The sequence below is a fragment of the Mustela putorius genome, unplaced genomic scaffold (genome assembly GCF_011764305.1).
Source record: "Mustela putorius furo isolate JIRA1106 unplaced genomic scaffold, ASM1176430v1.1 tig00000127_pilon_pilon_pilon, whole genome shotgun sequence".
Lineage (NCBI taxonomy): Eukaryota > Metazoa > Chordata > Mammalia > Carnivora > Mustelidae > Mustela > Mustela putorius.
In genome coordinates, this window is record NW_025421288.1 from 2983794 (window position 1) to 3003602 (window position 19809).

The 19809-nt window shown below is 35.6% G+C and overlaps 2 protein-coding genes across 2 annotated transcripts; one reads left to right on the top strand and one right to left on the bottom strand.

The window, feature by feature from the left end:
- Positions 1-4670: 4670 nt before the first annotated feature.
- On the top strand, positions 4671-5636 carry LOC101682707 (olfactory receptor 8H1-like). Its single transcript, XM_004781683.2, has one exon. The coding sequence runs from the start codon at positions 4671-4673 to the stop codon at positions 5634-5636; it is 966 nt and encodes a 321-aa protein (XP_004781740.1).
- Positions 5637-15795: 10159 nt separating this feature from the next.
- Positions 15796-16787, bottom strand: LOC101682401 (olfactory receptor 5T2-like). Its single transcript, XM_013050581.2, is given in 2 exon segments — positions 15796-15818; positions 15821-16787. Coding segments are annotated over 2 exon segments (930 nt in total). The 5' UTR covers positions 16728-16787.
- Positions 16788-19809: the final 3022 nt, after the last annotated feature.

Sequence of the window (19809 nt, forward strand, 5' to 3'; positions counted from 1 at the left end):
TTAGATATGGACCTACTGAGGCTACTATCTCATTAAAATCACCTTTTATTAAGCCTTTGTGAGAATTTTTTTCCTTTTAAGCATAGTGTCAGATTCAGATTGGCCCTTATGAAGATTTTTCATCATTGAGAACTCTTAAACTGATTATATTTCCCTTCTTCCTTTTGCCACCAAAGATTTTCATCCATGCATTCTAAATACAATGCTCAATTTTTTATGATTTTGTAGCTTTTGCACATTATGTATATTAGCACATATAGTCTAATTGTATGTTATTTTTATCTTACATTGCATGTGTATTCTGCTGTAAATAATTTCAAGATTTAATATTTGTTTAACATGAATAAAGCTATGTATCTAATTGCTTTGTTATATTATTAATATTTTCTCAGTGATCTCTGTCTAAGAGCAAAATAGAACACACTTTTCTTGCTCATTGTAAGAAGTAGAAATATATTTTATTTGCCCAAAATTATGATTAAATGCCCATTTATGTTTTTCAATATGTTCTTCATGTTTCTTGCTGGTCATCATTCTTTCCTCCAGATGCATTTCGTACCTTCTTTCTGGACTCTGTAATATACATCTTTTCACAAGGGTCGTGCGTATCTTTGTCTTTTCTTCAGTCTTTCCTTCTGCTAGACTCTCCCAGAACTTTTGCCATTGACCAATCCAGAAAACCAACTCCATAATCTCTAGGACTATGTCCCAGAAGTGATCATAGTATGTTTAATTTGCCAGTTATCCTCTTCTTTAAAAAATACGCTGGAAAATTATTCAATTTAAAATATGTTTGCTGCATCAGGGCTCAATATAAAGATGCTGAGTATTACTGAGTATTCTTTTTTTTTTTTTTTCAAGCTGTTAAACCTGTGGTGCCTTTGTCATATACCTGTTAAACCTGTGTATTCCTTGACCATGCATTCTATTTTACCACATTTAACATACCTTTTATAGCAAATCAAAAAATTGTAAAATTATTCTTTTTTTTTTTCTTAACTATAGAGAACAAACTGAGGGTTACTGGAGGGGAGGTGGGTGGGAGATGGGCTAAATAGGTGAAGGGGATGAAGGAGGGCACTTGTGATGAGTACTGGGTGTTGTATGTAAGTGGTGAATCACTAAATTCACTAAATTCTACACCAGAAAACAACATTACACTGTGTGTTAACTAACTGGAATTTATATTTGATTTTTTTATAATTTGTCAGAGAGAGAGAGAGAGAGAGAGAGAGCAAGCACAGGCAGACAGAGTGGCAGGTAGAGGCAGAGGGAGAAGCAGGCTCCCCGCCAAGCAACAAGCCCGATGTGGGACTCGATCCCAGAATGCTGGGATCATGACCTGAGCCGAAGGCAGCCGCTTAACCAGCTGAGCCACCCAGGCGTCCCATTAACTGGAATTTAAATAAAAATTTGGAGAAAAAAGTACAAACTCCAGTGTGGTTTTTAACACAATTAGTACCAAAATAAAATGATGTGAAACATTAGGAATGTAACTAAACCAAGGGAGAGTTTGTTCAATTAATGCACAGTTAAACCAATAAAAACAGACACTAAGCCTTTGCAGTAGAGAAAGATAGGCTATTTATTGAAGGGGCAAAACCAAGGAGAATGGCGAGCTAATTCTCCGAAGTCCTGAACACCTTATGCCTTGCAAGTGAGGATTTTTAAGGGCAAAATCTGGGGCAGTCTCCTGAGTAGGTGAAGGCATTGACTGGAAACCCATGAGGTCATCCTAGCAAATGTCCTGGTATCACTTCCTTGTATCCTCTGGAGGTCTCTTCCATTTCAAGAGACTTGGAATCTGAAAATATTTCTTTATTCTTTATATCAGAGAGTTCATTAGGTACATCTGATGATTCTATCTCTAGGGTAATGCTGGCTCACTCCTTGTCCTCTAGGTTCCTTTGAAGGACAAGCATCCTTATCCTTTGAGCTTAGGCTTACGTGTTCCTTGACTGGTCCTATGCTTGGGGTTCATAGACCCTCCTGTGTTCATTCTTCCATCTGAACTGACAAGATGGACCCCAGCTTCTGGAAGAAGAAATGAATTTTGCAGTACATTATTTTTACTATTCCATTTGTCTGAACCTCACTTCTGCAGATATTTTTGGGTCTACTTCACTTCTTTCAGTGTGACCCTCTACCTGAAAAAAAAAAAAAAAAAAGATTAAGAGAGTAAGTCCAACTGTCTTCAAGCACTCTCTTCCCTTTGCTTTTCTCCATAGCGCTTGTCACCATTGGCATACAGATACTTCACTGGCATTTCTCTGGTCACCCCAGCCCCCAGCACAGAATGATACTTACCACATAGTCCTTGCTATTCCTCCAACTGCAAGGTCCATCCAATGCATAGAGCCTTTGTACAGATGTTCCTTTTGTCTGAAACACTGTTCTCCCATGTACCAATATGATTAAATCTTCCTTCTTTCAAATCTTCACTCAAATGCCAATTTTTCATTGAAGCCTACCTTACCCACACGATTTCTGATTGCTTCCTCATGCCCCTACACCAGGACTCTCCATTCCCTAAGCTGTTCCACATTTTAGTTTTTTATAGTACATTCCCTTCCTAACATGTTCTATCACTATTTTTTGTGTATTTTTTTTGTTTCCCCCTGCTAAGGTTCTATAAATATAATAATATTTCCCAAAGCAATGCTTCCTCAAACAACAAACCAGAGATATTTGAAGCTAAAGGTGTGTGCATATTCAGGAAGGGGCTTACACAATAGGGAATTCAGCATAGAATGGGAGGGGGTTGGGGAAGTCATCTTAAGGTGAGAGAGTCCAGGTCCTGGCTGATCAAAGTCTGGAGAGAGCAGGCAAAGGTTAGTGTCATCAATTCTCTGGCTCCAATTGGTTCAGTATTTGAGTGCTCAAAGAGGTTTAAATTCTGCAAAAATAACCCAAGAATATGCTTTAGTTAAGAAGTGCTGGTCAGGCATATATCACAAGATGGCCAGGACCTAAAATGATTTTTCTCATGTTAAGAAAGCTTTGTCTTATCTCTTTTTTGGGGGACACCTAACTCTTTCTGCTTGCAATCTCCCATGTAAAAAAGAATCTTTCAGCTTATTAAACTTTTGTTTTTCTTTTGTTACTATGTAATTCATTATGGGAGAAGAGGTATGCCTAAAACAAGAATCTAGAAAAGTAAAGATTGTTTTTCCTTCCCTACAAAAGGAATAGAGGGAATAAAATGATAAAACTTAGATAGCAATTGATGAATTTGAAAGCAAGAAAAACTGAAATAGCTTCTTCACTACCCCAGTCAAAAATTTAGAGCATCACGAAGGAAAATCAAACCATCAGGCTTTTCACTGTGTGGCTTCTAAGGGAAAAGGCAATTATTTTCTCAAACCGAACATAGCCACATTTAGTCCTTGAACTTTTGTTCTTGGAAACATGCCAAGCAATCTTCCTTGGAAATTGGTCCACAGGGATGACCATACATCAGATTATCGTCAGTCCCCAGTATATGAGGTGCCCTGGAATTATCAGGGCAAGACATACTCTGCTCTGCTTATGTTCACTCTAGCTTCCTGGTATTCTTTTTAGAAATAATTTCCTGGCAAATTTTCCATTTGACCAACACCTGAACAAGATTTCTAGGTTGATTAATTTTTGTCTCACAATAAAAGAAAATGAATACACTAAAATTTAAAAAGAACTTATCTCAGAAAAAAGAAGTATTATATCACAGAAATTTTCAACTCAAATGGTTACCAAATTTGATTTGTGGGAAAAACTTGAGGTTGACAAACTTCTAAGCAGATAATATTGGAAAGGTTTTTTTTCCTCCAAATTTGGTTCACAGTAAGTATTTTTCTCTCAAAGTTAGAGGTCTTCAGTTAGGATTGAATTTAATGGGAACATTATCAGAATAGTATGCATATACCTCTCATTTAGACCTCACCCCAAATAATGCCAGGATTTGTGAAATCAGAAATATAGAGTTAATGGAATCAGAGTCTATAAATAAAGAACATAGTTAATTTTGAATAATCAGGTTAAGAAAATATCTTATCTTTTAAAAATTAAAACTAACATGTGGTCGATAATTTTACTATATCTTACTAAAGTCCCCTAAATTTGAAATCTGTAATTTGCATTAAATAATATTGAAAAAAAGACACAATAATTAAAACTTGTTTTTATATCACCATTTGTTGTATACCCAACTTTTTTCCAGGTTTGCTGAAATTTATTGTAAGCAGGAATATAGTATTATATGCATGCTCTCTGGAGACAGGCTATCTCGGTAGAATCAGAGTGCTAACACTGTGTAGCACTGACTCTGGATAAGTTACTCAAACTGTGCCCTTTTTCTTGTCTTAAAAATTGTGGCTAACAGTGACACTTATGGAAGAAGAGTCTCATAAGAACTAAATGCATTAATAAGTATTTAGAACTGGATCAGTCTCATTTTAATTATTTGATATAGTAGCTTTAATTATATTGCATTTAAATGTTAATTTATGTCTACTTTTATAGTTGGCAATCCAGTTAAGATTGTTTTTCAGTCATGGTCTTTAAACCACTCATCACGAGTTTCTAGAAACATAGTTATAAATATGGCATGTGGTTCCTATAAACACAAACCCTTTTGAAGTCATTCCTGCTAAGTATCAAATTTGATTTCTTCACAGTGCACAGCAGCTGGCACTATGGGTAGAAAGAATAACACACAGGTGCCTGACTTCATCCTTCTGGGGTTGACAGATTCTGAAGAGGTCCAGCGAGTCCTCTTCGTGCTGTTTCTGCTCATATACCTGGTTACCATGCTGGGCAATGCAGGGATGATACTGATAATCCGCCTGGATCTCCAGCTGCACACCCCCATGTACTTTTTCCTCAGTCACCTCTCATTTCTGGACCTTAATTACTCAACTGTCATCCTACCGAAAACCTTAGAGAACTTACTGACCTCCACCAAGTATATTTCCTATGTGAGCTGCTTCACCCAGATGTACTTTTTCGTTTTCTTGGGGGCCACAGAATGTTTCCTTCTCTCCTCCATGGCCTATGATCGCTATGTTGCTATCTGCAATCCTCTGCACTACCCAGTGGTTATGTCCACGAGATTCTGTGGTTCCCTCGTCTTTGCGTCCTATTCGATTGGCTTTGCGGACTCCTTTGTTAACGTACTTTGCATGAGCAGATTGCATTTCTGTGACTCCAATGTAATCCATCACTTTTTCTGTGACACATCCCCAGTTTTAGCCCTGTCTTGCACGGACACAAATGACATAGAAATCATGATATTTATTGTCGCTGGCTCCACCCTAATGGTGTCTCTTATCACGATATCTGTGTCCTATGTGTCCATTCTGTCGACTATCCTGAAAATTACTTCCACATCAGGAAAGCGAAGAGCCTTCTCTACGTGTGCCTCTCATCTCCTAGGAGTCACTATCTTTTACGGCACTATGATTTTTACTTATTTAAAGCCAAGTAGTTCTTACTCCTTGGGAAAGGATCAAGTGGCTTCTGTTTTTTACACTATTGTGATCCCCATGCTGAATCCACTCATTTATAGCCTTAGGAACAAAGAAGTGAAAAATGCTTTCATTAGAGTCATGCAAAAGGGAGAGGGCTCTGGGCACTTGAAACAAGCAATGCTAAACTTTTAAGCTCATCCTGAATCATCCTCTCTATAGTGTATTTCCTTTGTCTCCAAAACCAACTGAATCCTTTAATTTGTTTGTATTTCCATCGAACCATTCTTTATTTCACCAAATATGATCTTGGATATTTCCAGGAAGATGTCTTTAGAAATTCCAAGTTATAATAGAAAGCCATTAGGTATGTTTTAAACCTGTGATCTAAATATATGTGTTTGGGGGCACCTGGCTAGCTCAGTGGGCTAAGCCTCAGACTCGTAGTTTTGGCTCAGGTCATGATCTCAAGGTCATGGGATCCAGCCCTTCATTGGGCTCCATGCTCAGTGTGGAGTATGCTTGAAATTCTCTCTCTCCCTCTCCTTCTGCCTCTCTCAATAAATAAATAATAATAAATAAGTAAATAAATAAATCTTTTTAAAATAATATATGTGTTTTTAAGAGCAACTGATATGCAAAATGAGACAATATAGTTGTCTTCTTTTAAACAATTTCACACAAATTCCCATTAACAGTCTAACTTCAGGGCAATTTTATTATGGAAAAGAGCTCCATTTGGGGTACAATGATAGCTGTTTCAGCTAGTTCATTTACTATATGGAGAAAAAAATACAGCAATTACCAGAAATTGCTATGGAATCAAGGATTTGGATTTTAAATCTACTAACATTCAGCTGTATAATCCTTAATGGATCAGCCTCAGTTTCCTCAACTGCACAAGATAATAATAAGTCTAGGGCCAATGACTTAATTATAAAGATTAAATCATATAATGGATGTAAAGCATTCAAGGGAGTTCTAAAAGATGCTGGTCAGTATCATTAGAAGGCTTACTTTCCTGCAATATTTTTTTAAAGATTTTATTTATTTTTTGATGGACAGAAAAAGAGAGAGAGAGAGAGAGCACATAAGCAGAGGAGAGGCAGAGGGAGAGGAAGAAGCAGACTCCCAGCTGAGTAGGAAGCCCAGTGCAGGTTTCTATCCCAAGACCCTGAGATCATGACCTGAGCTGAAGACAGATACTTACCCAACTGAGCCACCCATTGCCCTTCCTGTACTATTTTTAACGCACAATGGCTTTTTCTTAAAAAAAAAAAAAAATCACTTGTGGGGCACCTGGGTGGCTTATTTGGTTAAGTACACAGTCTTGATTTCAGCTCAGGTCATGATCTCAGGGTCATGGGATGGAGCCCTGCATTGGGTTCCACATTCACTGCGGAGTCTGCTTTAAATTCTCCCTCTCCTTCAGCTCTCCCCACTCCCAAAATAAATAAATATATAAATGCATAAATAAGTAATCTTTAAAAAAGAGAATATTCCCTTGTGTTTTATAAATTACTTTTGGCGAATTTATTTGACAAGCAACTAAGGAAAAACTCAACTCTTCACAATTTTGAATTTAAAATGGTGTCTGTTAACGTTGGGAAACATGCTACCCATGGACACCATGAACAAGAAGAAGGGGATAGAAACGCCATAGCAGTCATTACAGCTTGGTGTGTGTTCCTCTGGATCTACAGTCATGAACACATATGCGTATATTACTTACATAAGTAAAATTTCTGTCATTTTCTATGTGCTTTTCAGCAGCTTTCTGTATACACTTACAAGCTTAACTTTTGATAATGCCTTTGTCACTGAAATATGAGATGAATGTGTATAAATATTTGGGAAAAAGAATGAAGAACTCTCCTCTTGAAAGGCTTTGAATCTGACATGTAAATGCATCAATTTAAAAATCTGTATGCAGTGGTATATCTTTGGTGGCTATCTGCTAAATATTTTTCTTAAAAACTTACCTTTCTGTAACTTGTCAATAAACTTCAGGAAACAGCTGCTTTTTCGTGTGTGTGTGTATGTGTGTGTGTGTGTTTATATTACAGGTTTCTCCTAAGTTTTTTTTTTTTTAATTTTATTTTTTATAAACATATATTTTTATCCCCAGGGGTATAGGTCTGTGAATCACCAGATTTACACACTTCACAGCACTCACCAAAGCACATACCCTCCCCAATGTCCATAATCCCACCCCCTTCTCCCAAACCCCCTCCCTCCAGCAACCCTCAGTTTGTTTTGTGGGATTAAGAGTCACTTATGGTTTGTCTCCCTCCCAATCCCATTTTGTTTCATTTATTCTTCTCCTACCCACTTAAGCCCCCATGTTGCATCACTACTTCCTCATATCAGGGAGATCATATGATAGTTGTCTTTCTCTGCTTGACTTATTTCACTAAGCATGATACGCTCTAGTTCCATCCATGTTGTCGCAAATGGCAAGATTTCATTTCTTTTGATGGCTGCATAGTATTCCATTGTGTATATATACCACATCTTCTTGATCCATTCATCTGTTGATAGACATCTAGGTTCTTTCCATAGTATGGCTATTGTGGACATTGCTGCTATAAACATTCGGGTGCACGTGCCCCTTTGGATCACTACGTTTGTATCTTTAGTGTAAATATCCAATAGTGCGATTGCTGGGTCATAGGGCAGTTCTATTTTCAACATTTTGGGGAACCTCCATGCTGTTTTCCAGAATGGCTGCACCAGCTTGCATTCCCACCAACAGTGTAGGAGGGTTCCCCTTTCTCCGCATCCTCGCCAGCATGTGTCATTTCCTGACTTGTTGATTTTAGCCATTCTGACTGGTGTGAGGTGATATCTCATTGTGGTTTTGATTTGTATTTCCCTGATGCCGAGTGATATGGAGCACTTTTTCATGTGTCTGTGGCCATCTGGATGTCTTCTTTGCAGAGCTTGTCTGTTCACTCTGCCCATTTCTTGATTGGATTATTTGTTCTTTGGGTGTTGAGTTTGCTAAGTTCTTTATAGATTCTGGACACTAGTCCTTTATCTGATATGTCGTTTGCAAATATCTTCTCCCATTCTGTCAGTTGTCTTTTGATTTTGTTAACTGTTTCCTTTGCTGTGCAAAAGCTTTTGATCTTGATGAAATCCCAATAGTTCATTTTTGCCCTTGCTTCCCTTGTCTTTGGCGTTGTTCCTAGGAAGATGTTGCTGCGGCAGAGGTCGAATAGGTTGCTGCCTGTGTTCTCCTCAAGGATTTTGATGGATTCCTTTCTCACATTGAGGTCCTTCATCCATTTTGAGTCTATTTTTGTGTGTGGTGTAAGGAAATGGTCCAATTTCATTTTTCTGCATGTGGCTGTCCAATTTTCCCAGCACCATTTATTGAAGAGGCTGTTTTTTTTCCATTGGACATTCTTTCCTGCTTTGTCGAAGATTAGTTGACCATAGAGTTGAGGGTCTATTTCTGGGCTCTCTATTCTGTTCCATTGATCTATGTGTCTGTTTTTGTGCCAGTACCATGCTGTCTTGATGATGATCTCCTAAGTTTTATAAGTTTGCTACGGTCACTAAAAATAAATTTTGAGTTAAATGTTTGACTCATTTGTTCTGATCTTTTTAACAGAGACGAGTTGTAAAACTGGGAAATGATAGTGAATTCAGAATTTGTAGCAACCCATTAACTGTAGTCAAACTGCTGAAATTTCCTTTATTTTTCCTTTTTTCCTCTACATAATCTGAGCTAGTTTTCATTTTCTGCTGTGTAGATGTTAAAAGTGTATTCTTCCATTTTCCAAGAATTTGATTTTTTTGCTTAAACTCTTGTAATTTGTTTTCATTTCAACCAGTCATACAGAAATTTTATTTCTGAAATGTAGCTATAGTTTACTATTTTTCCTAAATACTTTCTAAAGGTTTAAAATAAAATGCAACAGTACAATTTCTCTTTTATAAGTTACAAGTTTAAAAGTTTTTCACTAACTGAAAATGTCAACAAAACTATTCAAATTTTAAATATGCATTATTTTCCTCCATTTAGTTTATTTTAAAATTTCCATTCTCATATATCATTCCACTTAATATTATCATGACTCATTTTTGCTTTGGTATCCATGTGGTCTAGACTCTTTATTGTTATTGTTACTTGTTTTTGTTTGTAATTAGTAATAAGTATATGATAAATATTTATTGCTTAATAATATGTTTTTATAGTTGGCCATTCATTTTGCATCTTCACTATTTCATTTAATGTATTTATAGGCCTTTTCATTTTTCTTTTCTATAAACTATGTTTTCACTTGTTTTTCTGTTGATGTATACTTTTATGATTATGAAATGTATCCTGTTGGTTTGAGTTGGCAAAAATGGCTAAGAGATTCTGTGATTTTGTAGATAGCACTTAAGTTGAACAGATGCTAATTAAATTAAAATAAATTGTAATTAAAGTAGGGTTACCACATCTTCTTTATAATATAATTTAAGAAGTGTGTATGTTATTAAAAATATGTAATATAATCTATGCATGATATAGAAGATTTAGACTATTTGTGTTTACCCTATGAAATTGTTATATTAGTGCATACCATATTGTACATAGGATGTGGCCAGACATAATTTAAGATATATTCTTCTTGCCATACAAAAATGTTATTTATTACAAATATGATAAAGAAAATAAGAGTAGACTAGAGCATGAAAAAAATAGGAAAAGCTGTGTCTGCTTCCAAATAATTAACAAATATAGTATCTATATGATATCAATAATGTGCTAGACAATACTCAGAGGCATATATACGTATACATTAACATAATTTATCCTCACAAGATAGGTACTAGCAATATCCAAATGTTAATCTCATATAGTGGAAAGTAATCTTTCTATTCCTTCAGACAAAGATGTAAGAATAATCCATAATTGCCTTGTTATGTCACATTCCTGACATCCACTCCAATGGCATCCTATGTGGACCCTAAAAACAAAATATATCCAGAGTCTATCTCTCAGCACGTTCTCTTTCACCACACTGGCCCAAAGGACCACAGTCTCAGAAGCACAGCTGCAGCCCCTTGACCTTAGCTCTCTTGAATCTAATCTCAGTATAAAAGCTAGAGTGGTAAAACAGTAAATTGGGTAAAACACTTCTACAAATCCAATAACTCATTCCTGGTCATAGTATTGTTGAACATCATATTGTTCATCATATTTACTTTGTTTCAATAACATGTCCTCCTGGGGCACCTTTAAGCATCCAACTCTTAATTTCAGCTCAGATCATGATCTCAGGGTTGTGGGATGGAGCCCCACATCAGGCTCTGTGCTCAACAAAGTGTCTACTTCTTCTCTATCTCTTTACCCCTTTCCCTCTGCTCCTCCCCCTGCTTGTGCTTGCTCTCTCTCCAAAATAAATAAATCTTTAAAATCTTAAAAAAAAAAATGTATGCACTCCTAGCTCTCCCTGTGCACATTAGTCTCAAAGTGCCTAGAATTATCCCTTTCATCTCTTGATCCTGAAACTTCCTTTTCATAAGCAAATGTGTATTAAAACTTTTTTCAAATGCAAATGCGATATTTCTTTCTTAATAAGAATATCCCTTACCACCTGATTTAAAATTTTACCTCCTTCTTGCCCTTTTCTGTGCTTCATTTGTTTCCAATAACAGTATCTCTCCAGCTAATAAATATATATATTTGTACACACATATATATATATATATATATATATATATATATATGCACCATGCCTAGCGTGGAGCCCAATGTGGGACTTGAACTCACGACCCTGAGATCAAGACATGAGCTGAGTTCAAGGGTCAGACTCTTAACCAACTGAGCCACTCAGGCACCCCAACCACCATTTTATATATTTAGCTTGTATCCTTTGTTACTTGTATTCCTCTCCTACTACCCCTATATCATAAGCCAGGATTTTTACTTACTGTGTATAGTGTTGTATCCCATCACCCAGAATACTGCCTTAATAAATGTTTCTGAAGGGAGAATTTTGCAGACAGTAAACCTGGAGCACAAAGAGATTACGTAACTGGTTCATGGCCACTCCATGTTAAAAAAAAAATTCACGCTGGAACTCAACATTCTTCAACATCACTCTGGCTGAGAATACCACTATTATCAGAGGTGAAAACAGAGAATTCATCATCATAGTAAAAGAGCATTAAATAAAACACCAGGGGTGTTAAAATGTGCATGTTTCTGATACGCTAAAATTGCTAATGGAAGACCACGTGATTTTGACTAGCTAAATTTTCTCAAATATGCAGGCACAGTCCTACTTACAGAAAGAGTGATTCTGAAAGAAGAAAGAACAATTTATCTGACTATGGAATTGTTTTGGGAGAAAGAACCTGCAATAGTCAAGGCACAGAGTATGGTGTCTAACAAAGGATTCAGAAACAGTGTCTCAACAAAGAAGAAACAAGTACCCTCTGTTGTAACAATGTTGCAGAGTTTAGGGGGCTAGGGTCTCTGGATGCCTCCAAGGTTTCTTCTATATTGTTGCATTGGTGTCCCCAGATCTGGTCCTCTTCAGCATTATTAAAGAGGGGTCACCTAATACTCTGCCCATTGCAGCCTGAGAGAAAGGGGAGGTTTTCATTTTGGGGAAACAATTCCCTGATTTGTTTTTTTTTTCATACAGACTTCTAAGGAGTACTTCAATTTACTTAAAAGACATAGGACTATTCAGGTCACCCATTTCCTCTGATAAGATCACCTTTAAGCAACTGTACATTTCATTTAATTTTCAAAATTATTAATAAAGAGTTCTTTGTAATATTCTATTACTATCCTTTTAATATTTCTGGGGACCAAGTGACAGCCCTTTTTTCATTCCTGATATTGGTAATGAGTATCTTCTCTCTTTTCAATGGTGGCCATGGGAATTTTAATATGTATATTTAATATAATACAGTTAACCTAGAATAACATACAACATAACTTTTAATGTCAGAAGCTTAGAGCCAATTTTTCTCTATTTTTTATTCTATTTTTGTCGTATATCCAATAATTAATGCATCAACATAGTTTTACTTCATTTACTCTTTAAAGAAATTATAATTAAATATCCAATATATGTTACATTTATCTTTATTTTAGATATTTTTAGTTTTATTCATTTCTTTGTGTAGACACATAATTTCTTCTGTTATACTTCTTTTGGCTGGATAATTGTTGAAGCACAAGTTTGCTTGATATAAATTATTTCAGTGTGTGTATATTTATTTCCTGAAAAAGTCTATTTTGTTTATACATCTTTTAAAAGATTTTATTTATTTAGTTGACAGAGAGATAGAGAGAGAGCACAAGTAGGGAGAGGGAGAAGTAGCCTCCCTGCTGAGCAGGGAGGCCAAGGCGGGGCTCTATCCCAAGACCTTGGGATAATGACCTGAGCTAAAGAAGGCAGACACTTAACCAGCTGAGCCAGCCAAGTGCCCCTTGTTTTTATTTTTTTTAATATATTCCAAACATTTCTATGGATATTAAATTTGGGATTAATAGTGACTATATTTCACTCCTTTAAGTATTTCTTCATTATATCTGGTGTGAGTCATTTCTTATGGCATCTGCTATATCCTTATATTTTCTCTTCTGTATGTGACATGCATGTTCCTCTGAGTGCTTTCATAATTTTCTATTTATCTTTATTATTAATCAGTGATACTAATGAGTCTAGGTGTGTTTCATTGGTTGATTTGTTTGCTTTTTGTACTTTTCCTTTCTAGGGTCTACTTTTTGACTCATGGTTTGATATTTCCTTTTGTTAATTTTAGAAGTCTTGGCCATTATATTTTCAAACATTTCTTCTGATTAATTCCTTCTCTATTTTTTGTTCTGTATATTAGACTGTTTGATATTATGTCACAATTGTTATATACATATTTTCTCATTTTTTTCTCATTGTTTGCTTAATTCCTATTGTTTATCATCAAGTTTTCCGATTTTTTTCCTCATTTTTTTTGATCTACTGATGACCTGATAAAGGAATTGCTTGTCTCTAATACTGAGAGAGTCTGGGTGTGTGTTGAATGTCCATCATTGGACACTTCTTTGTGGTTTCTGTCTGTTGACGAAATATAGACTCACGTATATATTGTTTACTCTCTCCAAAGATCTTATTTTTTTAAGATTATTTATTTTAGGGGCGCCTGGATGGCTCAGTGGGTTAAGCCGCTGCCTTCTCTCATGGGATCGAGTCCCGCATTCTTTAAGATTCTCTTTATCTTTAGAAAGAAGAAAAATCTTTAAAAAAAAAAAAAGATTATTTATTTTAGAAAGAAGAAAGATGAACATGGGGAGAAGCAGAAGGATAGGGAGAGGATCTCAAGCAGCTTGGTGCTGAGTGTGGAGCTGGTTGTGGGCTGGTTCTCACAACCCTGAGATCGTGACCTGAGCCGAAATTGAGAGTCAGATCATTAACCACTTGAGCCACTCAGGTGCCCTGACGACTAGACCTTTTAACCTAGTAATTTAAATCTCTGGGAATACCTGTTTTTGAAAAGCTGCCTTTATTACTATTCTTATGAGCTATTCTTACTATTCTTGGCTGGGAACAGCAGAGAACACTTAGAGTGAAGGTAAATCCACTTTCTAGGCTTCTCTGCTCTTCCCAACAGCCAAAATTACTGGAATTTAACATATGTTATGTGTGTATGTATGTAAAATATATGTATGTATATGTTAAATGTGTGTGTATATGTATATACATATACACACACACATATATATATGTATACACACACACATATATATATGAATGTATGCTTAATTTAGCTAATTTCTTTCTACCTTCTTGCACGGTGGCCACATCTTTCTCCCACCTTTTGCTGAAGGTGAAAACAATTAATTTATCTCCTCTCTCCCTGGAGGAGCTTGTCTCCCCAAGTAATTCAGATTACTTTGGTGTTTTCAAACTCTGCTCTTTGACAGAGTTATGAAAAGTTAAAATTTGTAGATTATCTGGATTTTTAAAAAACATTATTGCAGCTCTCTACATCTTAAATGAAAGTGGAAATTTTATACATGTATTTTTTATTTAAAATTGTAATTACAGTGCCTCTAACATAGTGTTGTTTTAACTTTAGGTGTACCATAGAGTAATTCAGCAGTTACATATATTACTCAGTGCTTGTCAAGATAAGTGTACTCTTTTTTGTCTTAATGTGAATCTTTTTTTTTTTTTAAGAGTTTATTTATTTGGCAGAGAGAGATCACAAGTAGGCAGAGAAGCAAGCGGTGGTGAGGGACAGGTAGTAGGTTCCCTGCTGATTAGATAGCCCAATGTGGGGCTTGATCCCAGGACCCTGAGATCATGACCTGAGCCGAAGGCAGAGGCTTACGCCACTGAGCCACCCAGGCACCCCAAGATAAGTGTACTCTTAAACCCTTCACCTACTTATATACTGTTTTAAGTCTCATCCAGTGCTGTAATTTCAAATATCTCCTTTCTAGATAACAACACATGTATCAGTACAATATTTATTGGGATTCTAGTTCTGCATCTTGAAAATGTAATGGAATCTCAGAATCAGCATAGCTATAAATGGTAAAACTAATCTCCTTCCTTCCTTCCTTCCTTCCTGCCTTCCTGCCTTCCTTTCTTCTCTCTCTCTCTCTCCTCTCTCTCTTTTTTTTTTTTTTGCTTTTTATTTTGTCTTCATCTTATTTATCATCCATGCTCAAAACCTGACAACTCTATGTGTTTCAGTAAAAGGAATAAATTAGCAAATCTGGTGGAAACCATTTTAAATGTATTCCTCTCTCTCTTCTTTCTGCTAATGACTTAAAGAAGATTTTCAGTACTCTCTAAATTATACTCTGAAAGCCAAATGATGCAGTTGGCAAAGTGAAAAAAAAAAAATCAGTGTATTCTTTCATTTCATGTACCAAGGCTCTTAAAAGCAGGGATAAACTTTTTGGTTTTACTTAAAGATAATAATATCCTTAATTTATGAAATAATTTCTCTTTAAATTATTTTTCATTACCTCTTTTAATCTCCGTTCCTGAAGCTGCAAGATTATAGGAACAGGAAGCAAAATTATGTGTGCGGGTCACTGGGTGATACAGTGAGTGGTTCTACTTCCATTGGAATCTTTTGAATCCTGAACCTATGAATCTTGTCTATAGAAGAAATAGCACTATGTACTAGATGCATGGTGCTGTTACATATATAGAACATATAGAACATAAATAACCTTTATTTATTATCTTTATTTTTCAAATAAGAAGACTAGAAAGACACTAATAAACAGAAACAAAATATTTTTATCACAACTTCTTTAACTGGACACAATGTACTTCATGCTTCATTGATTCAATTTAATGGGTTAGTGTGAAAAATATCATTAATTAATAAACCAATTTTTTGAAACACTCTTTTCATTGCCTCTTTTACATCTTTGTTCCTTAAACTGTAGATGATGGGATTCAGCATGGGAATCACAATTGTGTAAAAGATCGACACGATCATGTCATGGTCCAAAGCATAGCTGGAACTTGGTCTCATATACATGAAAAGGATAGTTCCATAATAAATTGTCACTCCAGTTAGGTGAGAACCACATGTAGAAAAGACTTTCCGCCTCCCCTCAGCAGAATGCATCCTCAGAATGGCCAACAGAATGAAACCATAAGAGATCAGAACAATCATGATAGTGACTATCTCAATAGCGCCCACAAAGTAGAAGAGCAACAGCTGGTTGGTGTGGGTGTCAGAACAAGAAATGGCAAGTAGTGGAGGGATGTCACAAAAGACGTGTCTAATTTCATTGGATGCACAGAAGGAGAGGCTGAATGTGGCCACCGTGTGTACAGAAGCATTCAAAATGCCACCAACATAGGAAGCAACTATGAGTGGCACGTAGACTCTGGGTGACATGATCACAGAATAGAGGAGAGGGTTGTAGATTGCCACGTAGCGGTCATAAGCCATGGCAGCCAAGAGGAAGCATTCTGTGGTCCCAAAAGTAACAAAGAGGAGCATCTGGGCTGCACATCCAGGGACTGAAATGACGTTATTCTTTGACATAAAATCTACTAACATATTTGGGGTAATTACTGAGGAAAAACAGGCATCCACAGATGATAACACACTCAGAAAATAGTACATGGGGTTGTGGAGCCGGCAATCCCCAATGACCAATAAAACTAAAAGTAAGTTTCCCATCATAGTAAAGAGATAGACTGCTAGAAACAAGAAGAACAAGATTATCTGTAGCTCAGGCTTCTCTGTGAAGCCCTTCAGTATAAATATGGTGACTTCAGTGAAATTCTTCATGTTGGTACCTTATGGAACAAACTTGAAGATATTAATAAATTCATAATTCATATTAATATGACAAAAGTGAGCAGTTGTGCAAGTCAAGGAAAGTGAACTCCATCTCATATTTATTTTATGGTAATGCATAATTTCCAAGCAGCTGATCAGAAGACAGTGACAAGATGGTGGGTCTAAGGTTGATGGCACTCACTGCAGAATTAAATGGAAGATTTGAATTTTTATTCACTGGCTCAACTTACATCATTTTTAACACTATGAGATCAAATGTTTAATTTACCAATGAATTCTATTAGCTATTTTCCTTTTAAATCACATTAAAACACAAAATGAACAGGTAAGTATAATTTTTCTTATAACATACAAACACAAGATAGTATATCAGTGAACACAACATTGCAATTCACACCAGAATTCTAAACCTGTCAGAAATTCTGTAAAATTGTTACAAGCTACTCATCTGCAGAATTATGGCAAAATTCAATCCCAGGTCTCCCTCAGAGAGCATGCACTTTTCACTTTTCTTCATTGATTCTTACTATACCATAGCTTCATTCTGCAATTGACTTCCCTCCCCAGCACCTCCCCTGAAATTAAAAAAAAAAAAACACGATTTTTTATGTATTTGAGTATTTTTAAGTCATTAAGACTAGAGAAACATGAACATAAGGAGCAATCAGAAGTGGCTAGCAAAATAATCTTTAAAAAATTACTATTTTCCTTATTATATCAACATATAAGCCCCCTGAGCGGTGAATAAGTCAAATGTTTTTTGACTCTTTATCTATAAGTTTTATCTTATTTTCACTTTGAGCTGGTCTGTCTTCTGATATGAGGAAAATGAACACACAAATATGCTTGGAGCCTTCTTATTACTTTTACAAACAGAAATTCCTTATTTTCCATTACCTTTGTTTTATTCCAGGAAGTGTTGTTTTCCATTTCTTAGACAGACTCTTCATAAATCTAGTTTGTAATGAATGCATTCTATTCACCTATGGAATAGGCAACGAGGCTTTAGTATGGGGGATTTCATAGTATATTTAACTTTGTTGTCTTAGGTTTCACATCTCAAATATGCAGCAAATTATCTGAAAATTTCTCTTACCCACAGAATAGCAAAGGCAGGTTTAGGTACATTATGAATAAGGTTCATTTAGATCGCTTATATCCACTTACTTGGCTGTTTATAAACCCCACGGGAGATGCCCATACAGGAATATGCCCCAATTATCTTTGGTGAAAAATAACAACACAAGAATTTACTCAGTAATGAAAAAGTAAGAGGTCTGGAATAATGTACCATGTTAATGTTTTATAAAATAAATAGTTATTCGATTCCTGGTTTAAAATAATGATTTAAATATGTATACATTGACGCTAGATAAGAAATCTTTAGCTCAGAGACATACTTTTATATAATAGCTCTGATACTTGGTTAGAACTAACTTCTCTGAGAACTGGTTTCCTCCTTTTGGCAATAGGAGCCATTTTATTAGAGTCAACCAAATGTATTACACCTTTACTCCGTTCAAATTATAAAATATGTGGTTTTAATATATCCATCTATAGGTATACATTTTGAGCTTCTTGGAAGATTATTCTTCAAGGTAAAAGGAAAAGTCCAAAAATCCCATAGAAATGTGGAGGAGACATTAAAAGTTTAAAGCTCTGTGGGACTTGGTAAATCATGTAGCTTTGTGAATCCTAGATGCTACTCTAGCATTTATTCAGATTAAATAAAAATATCTATTGATTGATTGAAAAACAAATATATACAGATGCAATTCACACACACACACACACACACACACACACACACACAACTAGGACCAAAATAGAAATATTTAACATTTGTAAACCTATGTCTATTGAGATGCCAGGTAGAATTTTTATTTTTCTTTAAATTTTTTGGATAGTCCTTGCTTTTACCCATCCTTCATCACTGTCAGGAAGGATCTGTCAGAGTCTGAAAAAGATCTCAGAAACATGCAGCATATTCTCCCTTTGAAAAGGATAGCCCTTCACCTAGAAAAAGAAAATACTGAGAAGCTTGTCAACTGGATAGGTCAAATACACTAGGAAGGGGAGTTTCAACAAGGGAGGGATCATGTGATCATGATCTGATGAGCCAAAAATCAAGAATCAGACACCCAACTTACTGAACAACCCAGGCATCCCAGCTTGATGAATTTTTTAATTAAACATACCCCTGTAAACAAGCCCAGGAAATAGAACATGGCCAGAACCCAAAGAGCCTCTTATATCTTTCAGTCACTATTTTCCCAGCAAGGATAACCATAGGATGAAACAAAGGCTAACCTGTGGTAATAGTTCATTTTTTTTAAGTTGGGGTTATTGCTTTTTTGGATATAAATACAGAATATCTACCATTTATATGTGCCAGTTACATGGATGTCAATAAACATATACATCTGTGTAACAACAATCATGTTACAGGTGATAAAATATTCTCTATTGTAGAATTCTAGAATTCCCTTGTGAATTTCTGCATTTTTTCTTAGTTTTAACTAGGACTGCATTGCATATATAGATCACTTAGGATTACATTTAATTAATACATCCTTTATTTACAATTCAGCTCTATCCATGTCAACTAACTTTCTTCTTTCTTTCTTTCTTTCCTTTCTTCTTTCATAAATTCAAATTCTATGACCAACATTCCCTATGTATTAACGTAGACTCCCTAGGTGTTGAGCTTAGGCATTCATGTATTTTCAACAAATTTTTGAATAATTTATTTAAGTACATAACCAGGAACTAGTTTATAGATGACTATATAAGGTTCGCAAGACCCTGATCAACACAGAAAGTTTGACCTTTATCTCTGCCAGATCTCTAATATTCTGTTTTATTACATAGAATATTAAAGTCATCTGTCTACTGTCCCATCAGTAAACTTTCTGCTTTCAGTACTTCCTGTTAGGTATGCATGTCCTTTCTCCTTGGTAAACTCTCAGTGAGCTTCAATATATCTCTCGTGCCACTAAGAAGTACAGCACTTTAAAAGTTAAATGAAAAATAAGTTAAAACAAGTCAAATAAATAAATAAATAAATATT

Bases quoted from the DNA above. Each gene is read 5' to 3' on its own strand.
- LOC101682707 (XM_004781683.2), top strand. From the start codon at position 4,671: ATGGGTAGAAAGAATAACACACAGGTGCCTGACTTCATCCTTCTGGGG.